The sequence below is a fragment of the Eleginops maclovinus genome, chromosome 18 (genome assembly GCF_036324505.1).
Source record: "Eleginops maclovinus isolate JMC-PN-2008 ecotype Puerto Natales chromosome 18, JC_Emac_rtc_rv5, whole genome shotgun sequence".
In the NCBI taxonomy this organism is placed as follows: Eukaryota; Metazoa; Chordata; class Actinopteri; order Perciformes; family Eleginopidae; genus Eleginops; species Eleginops maclovinus.
This window is the reverse complement of record NC_086366.1, coordinates 22020301-22039179: the sequence shown is the minus strand read 5'-3', so window position 1 is coordinate 22039179 and position 18879 is coordinate 22020301. Positions and strand designations below refer to the sequence as shown.

Genomic DNA, 18879 nt, shown 5'->3' with positions numbered 1-18879 from the left:
CTCAAGATTGTTTTTAGTCTTACATATTTTATTATAGAGTACATTGTTTTGATTATAAACTTCACACATTCTGTATTCTTCATTTTCCATCTCTAAAATGTACTGCTTTTACATTCTAGGAAGATTTTTCTTATCAGATGTATAATACTCTAATGCTGTAGACTACTGTAGTTGGAGTGTCTTCTCAAAACAAGCTTAATTGACTGAAACAGGTCCTTCCCTAACGCTAACCCTGACTAAACAGTTGGTTTTAGAATTTGTTAGAGAAAATTGCTGGCAAACAGGCTAGCAACTGTGTCCAATTAGTCTATCATTGAGTCAAAGTGAATGATTGTGCCACATTTAAATGAATTCCCTCTTGGCATTCCTGAGATATTGCGTTCACGAGGATATGACAGGCGTATGCATGACTCCCTCTGAGTGGGCATACAAATTAGGAATTCTACGGTAATTAAATATTCTGTATTATGCTTTTTTTTGCAAAGGCTAAAATCCCTGTGTTCCCTCCAGAGGGAGTTTCTCACCCCCCCTTCCTGAAACACCTCCATTGGACTTCTTTGTTTACTTCCATACTCACACTAACACTCGTGCTTCTATTGGCAAGAGTTCCAATGTGATCTACTAAGGGGTGGGACATCTCTAAGCGGCTAACCAATGAGAGCAGACTGGGCTCTGGTTTCAGACAGAGGGTGAAAAGAGGTGCTGCAGTACAGGCAGTGGGAGAAAAATAAAGAGCTTTTTGAACATTAAAGCATGGAGACATCCAACATGTCACATTAGAGGCACTAAATACAAATATGAACCTGAAAACTAGCAAAACTGAGGAATCCCTTTACCCCTATACTGAAGGTCACTCTCTACATACCCAGGACGTCAGAGGTGTTGACCTGCAGGATGAGCCAGCTGTGCCTCTGGTCGGCATAGGAGCCGAAGATGGTGAAGATGGTGCTCTTTTCGCCGGGCTCCGTCAGTAGCTGATAAACATACACCTCTCTGTCTGAGAACTGGAAGTCGGTCCAGGTCTCGCCTTCATTCGTGCTGAACCTTTAGGAGAAAATGTCAAACATTGAACTTGTTTTTTTTTAAATTATTATCAGGGAACACTGATTTTTATACGATTACAATAACAGAATTCTCACTGCATGCAAGTAAGGTAAGATGTTTTCACATTAATATCTCCAGCACATAAATATGAAAAGCCTCTAATGCCTTTGTTATATAGGTGTTATGTTACACCTCTGTTTACTGAGGGATGGTTCATTTGCCTTTTTCTCTGCAACAAACTGCTTCACTTTCACACAATATGCTTCTGCTGACTATTGAGCACATCCACTGAGGATGGGGGCCGTTTATGTGCTTCACACTGGATTTCCTCAAGCTGTTTGGGGATTCTGAATGAAAGCCTTCCAGTCGCAAAGCAGCCTCTAGGCAGTCTTACGTTTCAAACACTCTATTGAGAAACAATGGAAAGACAGATTTTGCCTCAGAGCTCAAATGTGATTATTTGCTTGCTGTCCTAGAGGAACATTTAAAGAGGTTATTTGAACTTACTTGAGGTGTGTGGTGGCGCCTCCTTGTCCAATAGCCATCAGGATACCACCATGGTCACCCCATGAGTAGAAATAAGGGCCTGCCAGAGACTAGATAACAGAACACATGTTTAATTAACTTTAGGCCTTAACATACTATTTAGCATGTGGGTAATTACAAGCTTTAATTTATCTGGAGAAGATCTGAAAACACTTCTATGACCTCATTAAATGGCATCTTTATTTCTTTGATTTTATCCTGGATTGGGAAAGGGTACAGTGAGGGAAAAAACAACAAAACTCTTGTTTTGCTATATTTCATATACCTAATGTTCACACCACAGGCTTTACTCTTCACCGGAACATAAAAGTGTCCATTTAGTTGGGTCTAAAACTCTCAAAAAGACCTTGGGCATTTGCATCTGTAGTTTCAGCAAAACAACCAAGCAGACTGCAGCGCTGGCCATTTGTGAACAGGGCTGCCAGGAACTCTCATTTACAGAGCAGTCTGTCGGTATAGGAGGGTTGATGTCCCGCAGAGATATCTGCAGCACAAAGCTCTTTAACCCAATTATACACAGCTATCTAATCACAGCATGCCCTCAGTATCCCTCAAAATTGAATAGAGCAAGATGCTGAGTCACATTGGTACTGTATAGCAATCTTCAAGGTTTAAAATAGTTTAAAAAATGTTTACATATTCATATTTTTGTCACAACATCAGTTAAGCGATAATTCTGCAGGCCCATTTAAAAAAAAAAAAAAAACTTTCTACCTGCTGGGCACCGAACAACAGATAAATAAACCTTGCAACTAGCTAGAGAATATTGTGGAGAATTTAGAGGAAAATATTTTCTCAGGGGGTGGAGGAGACCACAACTGGAGATAAAGGGAGAGTCAACTTTTGCTTTACAATCATCATTACACTCCTAATGAATGTTGCTCTGTTTCTGCTGAATGTGTACATTTAGGAACATCTTTATTGACATATTCACAAAAACAACTTTATATTATGGTGTCAATTTTGAACTTTTCATGTGATAGTCCCCAAGTTGCCAGCGAAATAAAAATGACTATTCTTTGAAACGTAGTAGTAACATGTTCGAATGTTGTCATTTACAGGAAGAACATATTGCATCATATCTTTCCTAACAACAATCGAGCATCTATTAATGATGAAGTGTACCCATAAAACACCCAGAAGTATAGGTCTGAACTACTGCTCTTACTCAGCTAGATCCTGATGGGATTTCAATGTTATAAAAAGTGCAAAATGCACTGAAATAAAATGAACTGTGACTTGTACAAACTCTGTTATACGAGCTGCCTGTGACTCATTTCTCCTAGCTGTGTTTTACTTGTCATCTGATTCTGATGTCGTACTGACCTCTCTCCAGCGAGCTCCCGCACTGCTGGATACATACACATTAGGTTTGTTGGCCAAGTTCCTGCCGAAGGATCCTGCAATCAGAGAAAAAGACCACATGTAACACAAACACACGCAGACACACACACGGACGGGTTTTCCCTGAGCATTGCAGACTTGATGTGGCCACTGCTTTTGCTTTCACATATGGAAAATATGTAACCAAAGAACTCAAACCATAGCTTTCTGTATCTTTTCAATGCATGTACCCTTTGTATGCTCTGACAAATGCTCTCCTTTGACAGAAGGTTGTTATTTAATGAGGCAGATCTCCAAGATTGATTGTCCTATGCAAAAAACATAAAGAAATCAAGCAAGGAGGAATGGAAACTGAACGTCCTTACTTGTTTTGGAGAGCTAAAAGGCTCTGGCAAGACTGTAATGCTCATTGTAAAGCACCATAAATTGTAAGAAAGATACAAAGCAAGGTACAAAGATTGCTTTTGATCCAAAGCATTTATGGTAAAGTAAGTAAAGGGGATGGCTGTGTTACAGTCCGTAGAAGAATATTTGACGAAGACTGAAGATGAATAGCTGACTTGAATACATTTGATAAGGCTTTTTGTATTTCAAACTGGGATAAATATGTCTGCCCCTCTGCAGAGAGACACTCACAGCTACAGCCGCATGCATCAACCCTTCCATCGATTAAGAACAATGGAATTTATGGGCTGGATGATTGATAACAGCGGTGTCTGCCTTTGACACGTAAGAGCAGACGGACACCTGCAGACATCAATCCTCCTAATCAAATCGCTTTTCATGGTGAACGACTTTGACGAGAGCAGATAAGAATGAGTAACATGGTTGTTGTGTCTCAGAGGAAGGCTGGAACAGAAATGAATCAGGCTCTGTCTTTGTAAAACGGGATAATGACGTTATTAAATACCATCACACAAGGAGCTGGAGACACAATAATCAAATGTAACAAAGACGACACTCTGCCATTGTGCGGATATGAAACTGCCTTCAAGTAGTACGGGTGTTTACTACAGGTCCATCATTATTACCATTTCACAAGTCATTTTACACCAAATAACGGTATTGTTTACTTTTCTACTTAAAGTCTTTGATAGTTTTGGAAAAAGAAGTGTGCTCTGTTGCATCTGTTGTCATATTTGTTATATTTGTATGAATCAGAATCAGATTCAAACGATGTAGAAATGATGCAAATAAAAAACCCACCCCTCATAGACTGCATCCATAAATGATTTAAACTAAATCTGGAAATGTTGCTATCTTACATGTAACTTTGTCACTGTAAATTTGTAAATGTAATTAAATTAGTGCCTTCTATTTTTGTATACTCTTTGCTGCTATTACTGTTTTAATCACTGCTTTTATTGGTTTTTGTGTTTTTTTAAACTGCACAGAGAGAAATCCTGCTAAATTAAATTGTACACTAGTACATATACAAGTATAATGACGATAACAATCTTCTGTAGCTATGGTTACAAAAGAGTGTAATATTCCCAGTGCATTTACTCACATCAAACAATACTAGGTCCTTAATTGGATTGTAACCATGCGTTCTGCAGCACACCCTAGCATCACACGCACAGATCATTTGCCAGCAAAATCCTGTTTGTAGCCATAAATTCCCCAAAATACCCATGACAACTTTGGATCTAGAATATTCCTGAAATGTTTCAACCCTACTGCTAAACAAACACAATTTATTGACACCAGGTCCTGTAGTTAACCTGAGATTTATTTCAGCTAAAAGAAATGTAAGAGCACTGGAAAAAAGCTGACAAGAAATTTCAAAAACTGATCAAAACAATAAATAAATAAATACAATTTAGACAGCTACTGAGTTGGACTGATAGTAAAACCAATACATCTAAAAAATACATACATTTAAATGTATATATATATTTATTTTCTTAGGGGTGGAGGCTGAAGTGGAAATAATTTCATAGACTATAAAAAAAATGTGATTTTCTCACAAAAAGAACAAAAATAATAATAATATAATTGTAAATTGTTAATATAATATAAAATAATTTCATAACCATTTAAAATGGAAACAAATGTAAGGGTCTGCTTAGAATTAAATAATAATAATAAAGATTTACAATGTAATAATGACACTACGTTTGAACAGAGCTGCATGACACATTGTCATAGCCTATATTCATTTGAGTATATATTTATATATTTACTAATTATGATAGTTATGTAATAATAATCTGAAGTGCACGCTGGGTGCTGCAGTGGTAATTAGCCCATCTGTTTGAGTGTGATAACAGAGCAAATGGAGCGGCTGATTTCCACTCCTCTCTGTCTCTCTCCATGCCCATTATCTAATAAGAATTTAATTAGAGGGACTGGCTGGATGCAGGGGGAGCTGTGTCCTAGACATCGGAGAGTCTCAACAAATCAATGCGTTCTGCCAGCTGTGAAGAGGCTTCAAACTGCAGGCAGAAACTCTGCTGAAAAACTCCTTACTCTGGTCAACCCATCTCTCTGCAAAATGTTCTCCCAGTACTTAGTACTTTGGATTTAAAGCAGAAGTTTTAAGAGGTACAAACAAACTTCAAAACACTGACACTGAAGAAGCTTCTAGCACCTATACATACAGGGTGCAGATGGATTTCCTGTCTTTTAAGCAATAAAGGAAGACTAAGAGACACAGAAAGGCAGATAGATGACCACAGAGGTGGGTATGTTTAGCTGTTTCCTGTGTGTGAACTTATCTGTGTCATCAGAACAAGAGGAAGTTTCTGTAAAAACAACAAAAGCTTGCCTGGCTCAAGCTCCGTCAGAGAGAGCCTCTCCAACAGATGGCAGCTAAAGTCTCTTCATCTGTCTTCAATAACACACACACTCCTGCCAAATATTTTATTTTATATTTTATTTACCGACTCTAGATTCCTAGTATTTTTTGAATAGTGGAAGATTGAGATGTGTGGGTTTACACTATCATTTAAAATGCTTAAAGGCACAATTTGTACATCAAGCTGGCCTTGATCCATTAATGCCAACTGGATTTTTTTTTGATTAAGATCATGTTTTTATTAGGGATGGTTCTGTGTGTGGACCCACCTGTGGCCATGATGAGTCCCGGTGCAGAGTCCTTGGATAAAATGGGCATCCTCCTCAGCTGGATGTTGAACAGCTGGCTCCAGCGCTGGGCCAGGTGCAGGGAGCAACCTTTACCCAGCTGTGGAGGAGGAGAGGAGAGGAAGAGGGAAGTCAGAGATTGATGGTTTGTTTCTTATAGTTTTCTTCTCTTGGCTTTATCACCATCTTACAGCATGAGAGTACTAGATAGAAAAACTGAGAGCTAGAAACAGACAGTAAGGTAAAGAAGGTAAACATGTCAATTTATTTGGCTGATTCTCATATTCGATATGAATACTTCTTAACACAAATAAAGGGTTCCTACAGTGAAAGGAAAGATAGATGTATACATTTTTAAATGTTTCTCACAATGAAATGTAGGAATAATTTCCTAAATCCAGATCTGTGTGAGTTTAATGCAAAAGGCATTTGGTAAAAAAATGTTTTATAAAGAATTCAAATAGTTTGGAGGTTTGACCTCGCAACATTAGGAAAAAAAGAACATAATTAAATCCTACTTTTCAGATACTTTTATCACCAACTAAGGCCTTGTTTATAGATAAATGAATTAAATGACGTAAGACCTTAACGATCCATGGCAACTCTGATTATAATAGAGGTTTGACCATATTCATCACACCATAATCAGCTTGTGAAACTGACATGCTGCCAAATTGATCTGTCATTATGTCAAAATACTTTCCATTCGCTATAATGATAATAATAAATAGCAATTCAGAGTAAATAATGGGAATAAGGCTACTAGCAGACTTAATACATTACAGAGTGTGTGAAAGTGTAAAGGTAAACGATGTACAAAATTAAAGCAAAAAGGCTGTACAATAAAATGTATGATTATCTTTCTTTAAACATGCTTCTATTAGAGAATATGCATCATGTGAGCGCAATCTAAAATAACTAATAAAGCTCTTAAAAGTTGTTGTAAACATATACTGCTTTACTTGCACTTCTGGTTGGATACTAAACTGCATTTTGTTGTCCTAGTACTTGTACTCTGTGCAATGACAATAAGTTGAATCTAATCTAATCTATCTAATACAGGCTGTATTATCAGAAAAAAGTTCACCATCAGAAAAAAATCTTTAACTAAGTTCCAATTAATTAAATCAGCAAAACCAATTTAGGAACAGTGAACCTGTTTCTGGGACACTGGGACTATTGCCTACTTTGCATCGATAGGTCCTTTTCAACAGGAGCCAATTTCTGATGTTGGCAAACAAAAATATTTAAAAGGTGTACCTGGCAGTCCACCGTGCCTCCAAGGCTGTCAGCAGCAGGGGGCTGGAGCAGCTCCCACGTCCCCCCCTTGTCGAAAGTGATGACTGATCGCATGTTGTCCTCGCTGAGCGAGCCGTTGATGAGCGTGGCGATGAACACTCCTCGCAGCCCCTCCACACGGTGCAGGTCTGCAAAGGGCTCAATGGCAAAGTACCTGAAACACAGGGTCATCAGGATCAGAGGGGGACACTTGATTTGTTTTTAATGTACTAAAAGTTTCTAATTTAGATGCACACGAGGAAGAAGGAAGGAATCACTTATAATAATTTAGTCTTTTTTTTATGTCTTAAGTATGTTGTGTGTTGCTCTTCTGGAAGAGCCTGAGACTTAAAGAGGCCCTATTAATGCATTTTAGGGTTAACCATTTCCTGTAGTGTGTTTTATAGGATTTATTGCATGTAAATAGTCTGCAAAGGCTCAAAAAGTTCCCTCCAGAGGGAGTTTTTATCCCTGAAACGCCTGTAGTGAACTCTTTTTTTTAGTTCTGTAACATAGTGACATCACTACATAACACTTGTGCTGCTATTTGCTAGCATTCCAACTAATTGCACATGACAGGCTAAGGGGCGGGCTTTTTCCGACATCTCTTAGCTGTTGACCAATCACAACAGAGCCGGCCAGCTAACCAATCAACGCACACTGGGCTCTGGTTTCAGACAGAGGGTGAAGATGCTACAGCACAGGCAGTATGAGAAAAATAAAGAGCTTTTTGTACATTAAAGCATGGAGACATGTCCCAGTAGAGACACAAAATACAAATATGAGCCTAGAAATGAACAGAATATGTCCTCTTTAAGATTTTCAATGACAACAATTATGCTTTAACTTTTTTTTGAATAAGACAATGCACTGAATCTTAAACCTTAGAATCTTTTTATGAATCTAGTATTCTTAAGAAATTGCTTTTTTCCCCATACATGTCCTTTTCACTTGGCCCACTAACACTGGAGGGTTAACGCAGCTAAACGTAGTGCATCTGTATTGTACAGCTGTAGAGGAAACTTAACACAAAACAGAAAGAGGTAAACAGGAAGCTGCAACGTCATTACCCAGAAATGATGTAAGACAGCTGCATAGAAACCCAAACACACTTTCACCCACAGGATGCGTTAGGATTAGATAAACACTCCTCAGAACAGAAGGTACACTTCATTTCATTATCAGAAGACAGTGTCATCATTGGGAGGCAAACACCTGAGCCAACACGGTGACTGCCTCTGACAAAACAACACAGGAGCTTCCTGATGTGATTATGGAGAAGCAGAAAAACAATGAGGGGTCAGACAGAGTTGTGGAGTCAGATCAATAGATTCCCTTTTATTAGATAAAGACGAATTACTCGTTGTTGTTTACAAAGCCTCGCTGTTATCAGGCCTTTGTAGGGGGAAACTAGACCTTTCACTGTCAGTGTCTAATGTTGCTATGGGAACTACTCTATTACTAGAAAAACGATCAGACTGTGCTTAATATTTACCGGACCCACACAACTCATTTGTATGTGTTTTTACATGCGGCTTGGGCATGTGATCCAATTCTTACACAAAGGCAAACGCATGATATTTATAGAACTAAATACATATTAAGCATGACATTTCCTTTTTAACCAAGGAGGTACTCTAACAAAACAACCCCGACTCAAGCTTTCTTTGCAGATTTCAAATGTATCACACGCTCTCATCAGCAGAAGTAATTTGCTCAGTTGTCTGTTGTTGTTGTTGATTTGTTGGCATCAGGGTGGGGAATGTGTCTTTAGTCTCTCTCGAAATTCTTGCATTGACTTGGACCTTGGCCAATCATAGCTTGTCATCTTTAAAACATGCATAATGCAGAGAGCTGATCCAGGGCTGATTTCCCTACCAGACAACACAAATACACAATAACCTGTAGTTTTATAAATACAAATAAGTATAGTTTAATTAAAATCTACAGACAAACTGACAACCCTTATACGAAAACCAGGACACAAAAAACACGAAGAAAAAGCTTTAATAATACTTCAAGAGGACACATTATGCTCAATGTTTCAGTTTCATATTTGTATTTTGTGTCTCTTCTGTGACATGTCTCCATGATTTATTGTTCAGACATCTCTTTTATTATTCTCAAATTGCCTGTGCTGCAGCACCTCTTTTCACCCTCCGTCTGAAACCAGACCCCAGTCTTCTCTGATAGTTTAGTTGCTCGGCTCTGTTTTGATTAGTCAACCACTTAGAGATGTTTAGCACCTGAGCCTATCATGTACAATATGTTGTAGCACTAGCCAATAGAAGCACACGTTACATAGTGATGTCATTATCTTACGGAAGTAACAAAGGAATCCAATGGAGTCGTTTCAGGCAAGGGGAAAGTGTGAGGGAAACTCCCTCTGGATCGAGCTTTGGGATTTTAGCTTTTGCAGACCATTTACATGCATAAAAACCTATACAACACACTGCAGGACAGCTATCCCCACAGACTAGTTCCCTAGACCATATAGAGAAACAAGGAGGTGGAAGCCTTTCAGATATTTCTGTGCAACTTGGAGACATTTTAATATTGAGATATTTTTGACCTAATTCCTAATATCAATATTGCCCCAGTGATGTAAGGGTGACTATCGGTGCTTTAAAAAAAGATTTCTCTCTCTCTCAGGTGTGTGCTGTTCAGCCGCAATACACAATTACAACTTTCCAAGCCAATGAAAATAATTGTTTTGGGATTGCTTCCCACAGCCCTTGTGTCCAACTTGGGTTGCACTTGTAAAATCAATCTGTGCACTGTTGATTAATCGGCCCTACCTTTGCTCAGACAACCAGAAAGAGCTTGCTGTAAAACTGCTGCTCTTGGCATTGAAAGGGGGCTCATGCATCTGATACCACCCAGTAAAGCTAGCAGCTGTGGGCAGGCCCAGGAGATTAGAAGGATATATATCGCATCTGGCCTGGGAATAACTTAGATCCCCAAAGAGAGCTGGGGAAAATAGCTAAGGAGGAGTAGGCTGATAAAGTGTCCCCGACAAAGGTTGTTCTTCTATGTGTGTTTTGTGGTAGTAATGATAAGTTCTCACTTTACTTTTGTCTTAAAAACAAACCAACAGGTTCACTGGATCCATCAGCATCATCATTTTTGCACACATTAATGACTGCGTTCCAAATAACTCTTGTTGTTTAGTTGTTTTATTTAACATTTTAACTGGTCATAGACTTTATTGATTTTTTTTCTTCAGCTGCCTTGACATGAGCAGCAAAACAGCTCTGCACTGGAATGTTATTCCTCTTGAGAGATTGGTGCAAATAGACTAGGCAGAAGCATTACCCCCGGCATCACAACGCTCAAAGTTGTCGCCGAGCGCTGCGCTCAATGGGAACATTTAAACTTTGACCTGGCTAGCTAGCAAGGACGGTAACCATAATAAAAGGGGCTGTTTTTACGGCAATCTTAAAGAGGTCCTATTGTGCTTTATGTGTTTTTTCCCTTTCCTGGTCTGTGTTGTATAGGTTTTTGTTCATGTAAATGATCTGCAAAGGTTAAACGTTTCTCTCCGACACACTCCCCCCACCTGAAACACCTCCATTGTTTACTTTACTAACATATGTCACACATATTGTCACTTTCTAACACTCGCACTTCTATTGGTAAGCGATCCAAGACATATGTACGTTATAAACTAAGGGGTGGGACATATCTGAGAACCTATCCAATCCAGTAGACTGGGCTCTGGTTTCAGACAGAGAGTGAAAAGAGGCTAAGTATGGAAAGATGTCACAGCACAGGAACAGAATACAAATATGAACCTGAAAACTAGCATAACAGGGCCCCTTTAAACTAATGTGTGTGTGTGTGTGTGTGTGTGTGTGTGTGTGTGTGTGTGTGTGTGTGTGTGTGTGTGTGTGTGTGTGTGTGTGTGTGTGTGTGTGTGTGTGTGTGTGTGTGTGTGTGTGTGTGTGTGTGTAGTACCTGATCAGTGTGTTGCTGCCAGAGCCCTCAGGACTGTAGTACAGAACATTCTCCAGAGACAGAGAGAAGGACAGGCCCTGTGTGTCTGAGATGTAGAGGTGTGTGACGTTGTTCAGGTGATTCACACACACAAACACTTGGTCCTCTGACGCATCTGCTATGTAGTACTCCTGTTAGGAGAAGAAGAAGATGGGAGGGGGAGTCATCTTTAGACTGAGGATGCAATACACGACTGGAAACAATGTGAGAAGATTCCACAGTGTAAAAATCAGCTGTATGCATTGTGATCAGAATGAAATTATGTCAACTGTGCTTATTTTTTAAAATGGGAGCCACAGTGTTAATATATAGTTTGCTTATTACAACGACTTCAGAGACAGACAGGATTGAGGAGGAGCTTGTGACACTGGCTCAAAAATTATCCCATTGCCAAATGTATACACACTTTGGAGACCACTATCTTGACGATCAGGTTAACTCATGGATCCTTATAATCCACATTTTCTGCATAAACACAAGCTCTTTCTACAATGTTCTGTGTACATAAAACATCATAGAAAATCTTAAGCATCAAGGTATTTCCCCATTAAAATCACAAATCTTAAGGTCCATTAATTTAGATTTCGTGGTAGAAGCTCAAACTTAAGGGACTTGGCTTGTGGACCAAAGGGTTCACGTCCCAATCGGAACAAAAATAAGGAATGTGGAAAGATAGCTTGGAGAGGTGCAAGTGCACTTCCTTGGCATTGAACCAACTGCTCCCTGGGGCTGGAAAAACTGGCAACCTGTATACCAGAATGGAAATTAACCTTTTTGCCCACCGGCCACTGTGGCTGGTGGATTCTAAAATGTACCAGCCACTCAACTTTTTTACAGCCACTTTTTTTTAATACGTAATATATATATATGCGTTAATGTTTACAATATAATAGGGTATATTATTTTTTTCTAACCAGTAGGCCTACCAACTAGTTGTTCATCAGAATTGATTATACAATAAGTAGGTGCTACCAAGGGACTGAGTTGCAAGTGTTACACTCTTACTGCATATGATATGATAAACAATACACAAGTATCAGCCATGTTAAGTAATGTTTATTCTGGGAAACATTGTGCCATTAAACTTCATAAATGTACCTATTTCCTCAGGAAAAGGTTAACACTTTCAGTCACAGACAACACAAGCACAGGCCACTTGCAACCATTACAAATACAAACCATAGGCATAGACAGTGCATCAAACCATCCAAGATCCAAGATCCTTCATAGAAAAGGATGATCTCCAAAACATCAGCGAGAAAACTTTTAGAGAAGTCACCACAGTTCAGCATGTTTAACCCTGAGTCCACACAACAGTACAGAACAATTCAGTCAACCTCAATGTCGCAGTTCAAAATGTTAATATGACATTTAGATAACTCGTGGTCCTTCACGGCTTCCAATTTCAGGTTTCTTGTCCCCACGATGAAGTTGTTTGACCTGTGAGCGTCCGATGTGTACTGACGACAGGCTGAGCAACGCCACATTTTTGGTTTAAACTAGCAGCTATCCTGTGATGGCCGCAGGTTTAGGTAGCCTCCTGCAACTTTATCTCTCCGCAACAAATAGTTCCACTTTGATTAGCCTACTTTGATTTAAGCGCGGAGTAATAATTGCGGATAAGGAGTCGGAGTCTCATTCTCACGCCGCTTCGGCCCAATCAGAAGCACATCATTTGACCGGATCTGACTGTATGGTTGTGGAAAGCGCAGCTGTCATGCGTATGACCCATGTATGATAGGCGAATTTGATCGGATAAGATTGAAAAGTATTACCCGCCACAGTGGCTGGTAAAGTGACACAATATACCCGCCAGCATACAAATCTACCCGCATATGCCGTGTGGCGGGTGCTAATTTCCATCCCTGCTGTATAAACTGAAAATTCCAGGGGTTACTCCACTTAAGTAAACGCAGATATACCAGAGTAAGTATTCTCATTTACAAGTAAAAGTCTTGAAATCAAAATGTTACTCAAATAAAATGACACGTATTAGCATCGAAATATATTTGAAGTACCCAAAGTAAAAGTGCTAAACAGATTGACCTATTTCAGAATAATATATATTATACATTTTGATTATAATTATCGATGCATCAAAATGGTTTCAAAGCTGGTTTAGTTGTTTATTCACTGCTGGGTAACATGTGAATTTACTCCAGGTGTAACTAAAGTATTGTTTAAGTGTTGATTATGTTTTAAATGATTAATCCCAATCTGAACATTTTCTCCCGGTTATATCAACAACAAAAGAGTTTGGAGTCTTGTGAGGTAGCGTTGAATTATGGGGGTTGGTGTCAATTCCTTTTCAATACCCAGAAATACCTCATTGAGTCGGCTGATGCGGTTTTCATATGTTTTTCATCATTTGAATGAGTGCTGCATTAGATGTAAAAGAAACTCACTGTGATTGGATGTCGCGTCATAAACTGGGCTGCTTTCATTGGCTGGCGGTTGTAGGAGACCCAGAGCTGGACAGATGAAGGTTCATGGCTGCCAAACAGTTTCTGAAGAGGCCGAGGACACAGAGACAGAAGAGCACGGTCAGAAAACTCATCATGTATGTCAAACCCTTGAAAATTTCAGAGACAGCCAATCTGTTGTGATCTGTTTTGTGACTCAGCAGCTCTGACTTGGAATTGATATACAGGCTTTATCTGTCACTGTAGGAGGAATTCAAGGAGTTAGCACAAATGTTGGTGGCCACAACCCCTCAAAATATTTGTTGGAATGTTAAATCAAGCATCTCAAAATCTCAAAAATAGTTGTAGTGCGGTCCCCAGATGTTGTGGATAAGGACAAGTGACTTCGGTTATCTGGACTGTCCTTATGATGTTTTCCTGTCTTTATGGCCAGACAGTGCAGAGCTTGACAGCTGAATCAGAAAACATTAAAAGTCAAGACTTAGAAAGAATCCCAGTGGGGTACAAAAATCTGTGTGTACTGTATGTGTTTGTCTTGGAGGGATTTGTTTCCATCCTTGACTGCCTAACCCCCCCTCAGTCTCCAGCAAAGCATTTCAGGCTTTTCAATTCAGTCTATTGATTTATCTAGCGTAGTGCCCACATCGACTGTGTGGTGTGAGGTGAAAGCAAAGCAGCAACTACACTGAAACACTCGGAGGGAATGGAGAGAGGGGGAAAATAAGCTCTATAAAGATGTTATAAATACTGTAAAATACAAGCAAATATGCCTTTTGATATGTAAAGAAACGTTGTCTAAAAAGGACTATACTCTCTTCACCCGTAACACTTTAATCAAGGTTTGCCGCTCAGTGTAATTTGTGATTCGAGAGGGAAAATTAGACAGGAGGAGAATGTCAACTATGTATTTTCACATGTAAGTGGTATGGTGATTATACCATATATTTTCCCACTGAAACCTCAGATTGCCTTGCAACAGTAACAGTAATTGGGCCACACATTCCACTGCGCTCATATTCTCTCAAGCTGATCCTCTCTAAACGCTCACTCTTTTCTCAAAATTAGATTTGGTTTCAGGGCCTCAGATCAATGCAGCCTGATGGCAAACAGACATAGTCACTATATTGTTAATTGTAATAAATGATAAACAAACATAAGATTTAACAGAAATAAACCAAATTGAGTCACGCTAAGGAATGAAGATGGAAAAAAAGACTAACTTCCCAACTATGAGATCTAATCTTTTGATTTAACAATTATTATTAAGCCAGAGGAAACCAATTGAGATAAGTTGATGAATCCATCAGGGACACAATATCTTTATGCTAACCCAAAAGTTAGGTGGAAAAGATACTTTCCTTCCTTCCGTTTCATTTAGAATGAGAAAATATAGCACCAATTTCTCTGTGAAGAAACAATAGAATAGCAGCAATAGCAAGTGTCAATGTGGTAACATGGAGTACTAAACATTATAACTCTTCCTAGAGCTATAATGACCTAGATGAGGAAAGTACCAGGAAATTGTCTGTGGTATTCACTAACTCGTGTTGTTTAAAAACTGCAAGTAAGCAAGAGCTTCACAAGAAAGTACTGTTGCAAAATAATCACTCCTCCAGTCTGTTCTTTCTGTTTTGTTCTGCATCTGTCCCAGACTTTCTTTGCACAGAAACTGATCTAGATGAGAAGTAATATGGCTTGAAAATAACTATTAAGAGAAGAAGGCATTATCAATTTCCGCATTACATCTATTAGGCCAGTTATCTTACCCTAGTCCTCTTGATGGGACCAAAGGCTGCATATTTAAAGTCTGATTAGCACTCTATTCCTTAAGATCCTTAAGATGTTTTAAATAAAACCCTCCATTTAAGGCTCTTCAATTAGCTTAAGCAGCTTGGCCCTGCCAAAAGCACTTGCAATATTTCATTTTTCTAATCCAATTAGTGCAAACCAAAGACAGAAAAAGGAAAGAACTAACTAAAAGGATTCTATAGATAGCTCTGCTAGCTGCTGCTACTTGCCTTTGTTCAAACTAGACTTTTAGGAAACTGTCATGCCACTGAAGGATCCATTTAATTCCTAATTGTAGCATTGAAAAAATAAGCTTGTATTTTTTTATAGCAATATATATTGACTAAAAATAAATGTGTAAATTAAAGCAGTACATAAGTATTATGTAGCACAATTTGGGAGGGAAGCTAGATGTGGATAGGCAGAAGGTTTTAATATACAGTATGTCCAACACTGAACTTTTATTTGTAGTTCAGAATGACGCTAAGGAAGTACACTTTGGTAGCTAGCAGAAGAACTGATAAAAAACAATAACCAGCAAATATAAGCATCAATGTAGACAATTACTTTAGAAAAATCTTAAGTAAAACATTATAGTACATTATTACTGAGCAGTACTTCCTAAGAAACAGCATGTAGTCTATCATCAAAACATCTCTAAACGTTCTGCCTCTGCACTGCCACTTTTGAATCGCTGCGCTTATCTGGATGTCAGTAATGACTTCCTATATCCCATGCAGCAGCGAGGAATTGCTCTAGAAACTCTCTGAGGAAACACTTCAGAAAGGAAACACAAACAAACAGGGGATGTGTTGGCACTATTATTTTGCCCTCTTGAACTCAAAAGCCTTTTTTTCCTTCTCCATGTCAGCAAGCCCCAGTTGGATCAGTATTAGGTCACAGTCTAATTTGAGAAGGTTTTGTCCTCATGAGAATGATTTAGCACAATGGTTTTATCTGTCCTGTTAGTAGAAAGATAATGCTACAGTGAGTGCAAACTATGATCTTTATTAGGCGTAAAAGCTTTATTCTTGTCATCATGAACTCATGGTTAACTTACAATACTTTATTTGTAGCTCTTAATCAGATATCATGGTCACCTTCAAGTGTAATCCCCTTACAAAGGCCATTTTCTATACTTATTATCAGCTCAGAATTCCCTAGAGATCTCAATTAAGATGATTAAGATCTATATGTGAATTAAAACTGAGGGATTTCATTACATTTTCTGTCGGTCAGTGCTAAAGCTAAAGCTACAAAGCACAGGGAAGCTGACGCTACAGTCTTATTTGACTGATACATCCTCCTGATGGTGTCTTTCAACACAGAAAAAACTAAATCCTTGCTAACCTTTTCAATAATGAGTAGTAAAGATTGCCATTTATAATCCCTTACAAGCCAGCTTAGGCTAAATTGGGTGAACTCACACATTTCATGCAAATACATTTTCTAACTGGGGAAAATAAAGGCCCCAGAGAAAAAAGAAAGCATTGTCTCTGCCTTCAACCCTGCACATGCCTCGTTTTACAACATTTTGCATCACATCCTGAGCAGTAAACAAAACCACTCTTGGCAGCTGTTGGCTTCTCCACACTTTGAGGTTAACCTCTGTGTGTAATTGGACCACAATAGTAATTGTAAGGGAGGATTACTCGTTAGTTTGACCACATTAGCCACTGGTAATTATTGAAGCTGCTGTATACTTCTGACACTTCATTCGCACAGCGCTTAACACTGCCTGCTTGCAGTGTATGCAGTAAATTGCACCTTATGCATCAAGAATCTGCATTTACAGACTTTGCAAAGAGTAGAGCAAATAACGAAAAAGTAACGCTAGACTTTGGTTAAAGTTACAGTAATTTGAATCATTGCATCATTAGTGTAGTATTGCAGAGAAATATCAATCTTCAGCTGAAGCCAATATGAAAGGTGCTAAGATAAACTAAACTAAACTCCTGATTCTTAAACAACACAACAATGAACTGGTTAAAAGGTAATACCTTAATAAATTTACAATGAAGAATCTGGTAAATGAAATTTATGGAATGGAAAACATAACTATGAGAATAATAAAATCAAGAAAGATGGAAAAATGGGTAAGATGTGAAACACAGTCCATTACTAATGGTTTGTGACAATTAATGTAGGTTGTATAAATGAATACTGATGTTTAATTGTGTACTTGATAGCTATAGAGTGGTGCAGAAAAAGTTCTAAAAACACTTTTTGAAGTGTTTGTGGTTAGAAGCCTGAAATAACAGGTTTGTGGATTGTTATATAGTAATTTAATGTATTTTAGTTTTAACTGTGTCTCAACTTGTTATGTTTGCCCTGAAACCAAATCATTTCTTCAAATGCAAAAAAAAACTAAAAGAATTCCTGACAAAATAAAAGTGACTAATCATTTAAGATTCAAGATTCAAAGGTGTTAATGTCATATGCACATAACCTACAGTGTAGAGAAGGCAATGAAAATGTGAAGTCCTGACCTCAGAATCATATCAAAGCAATAAGAATTGATGCACAGCTAGAGGCATTAACCTAAAATGAGGAACCATTTGATATCAATTATCCAATCAGACAAATCTTTCACAGCGGACTTGTCTTACGATAACAATTGTTTCTAAAACTCTGCAGTTAGCCCACGCTGACATGTCACGCGGAAGAAAGCAAATCTGTCCGAGGCACCCTGCGAAACAGAGGAGAAGAGATCCAAATCTTATTCACCATCTGCTCCGCTGTGTGTTTGTCTGCTGCCTAAGCGAGGCTTCTTCTAAACAAATACTGCAGACTGGCAGTGACAAACATACAGCGCTTCACATTACCGCCTGCCAAATATCGACCTAACGTCTGTTGCACTCCGCACATGATGCCGAGGTGGGAAACTGGTTGCTCACTACATTGCTCAACTAAGCTGTAATACAATGTATCTGTCAATTGTAGTGTTTCATTTCTGTCTTTTGGTTCAGTTAAATAGAGACTTTTAGTGGAGTGTTACTTATTTAAAGAGGATATATTCTGCTCATTTTCAGGTTCCCTATTTGTATTTTGTGGCTCTACTGTAACATGCGTGAATGTTCAAAAAAGTGCTTCATTCTGCTCTGATCGGTTAGCTTGGCAGTTCTGTTGTGATTGGTCATCTGCTTTGAGATGTGTTGGAATTGTCCCGCACCTTTACCTATCAAGCACAACGGTTCGAGCGCTAGCTAAGCGAAGTGTGAGTGTTACATAGCGTTTTCACTGTCTTATAGAAGTAAACAAAAAGAGTCCATTGCAGACCATTTACATGCACAAAAAGCTATATAACACACTACGGGAAACGGAAAACTTCAAAATCTTAAAAAGGCCTATTAAATAATGGGGAAAATACAGA

The 18879-nt window shown here is 38.6% G+C and overlaps 1 protein-coding gene across 1 annotated transcript in view; it reads right to left on the bottom strand.

Moving 5' to 3' along the window:
• sorl1 (sortilin-related receptor, L(DLR class) A repeats containing) overlaps positions 1 to 18879 on the bottom strand; it is a 93882-nt gene that overhangs the window by 39031 nt on the left and 35972 nt on the right. The window contains exons 7-13 of the mRNA XM_063906850.1: positions 13701 to 13802; positions 11257 to 11426; positions 7282 to 7474; positions 6004 to 6121; positions 2917 to 2990; positions 1552 to 1640; positions 866 to 1044 (exon numbers count right to left, since the gene is read on the bottom strand). Coding sequence (XP_063762920.1) covers positions 866 to 1044; positions 1552 to 1640; positions 2917 to 2990; positions 6004 to 6121; positions 7282 to 7474; positions 11257 to 11426; positions 13701 to 13802 — 925 coding nt within the window. The remainder of the gene's footprint in view (positions 1 to 865; positions 1045 to 1551; positions 1641 to 2916; positions 2991 to 6003; positions 6122 to 7281; positions 7475 to 11256; positions 11427 to 13700; positions 13803 to 18879) is intronic.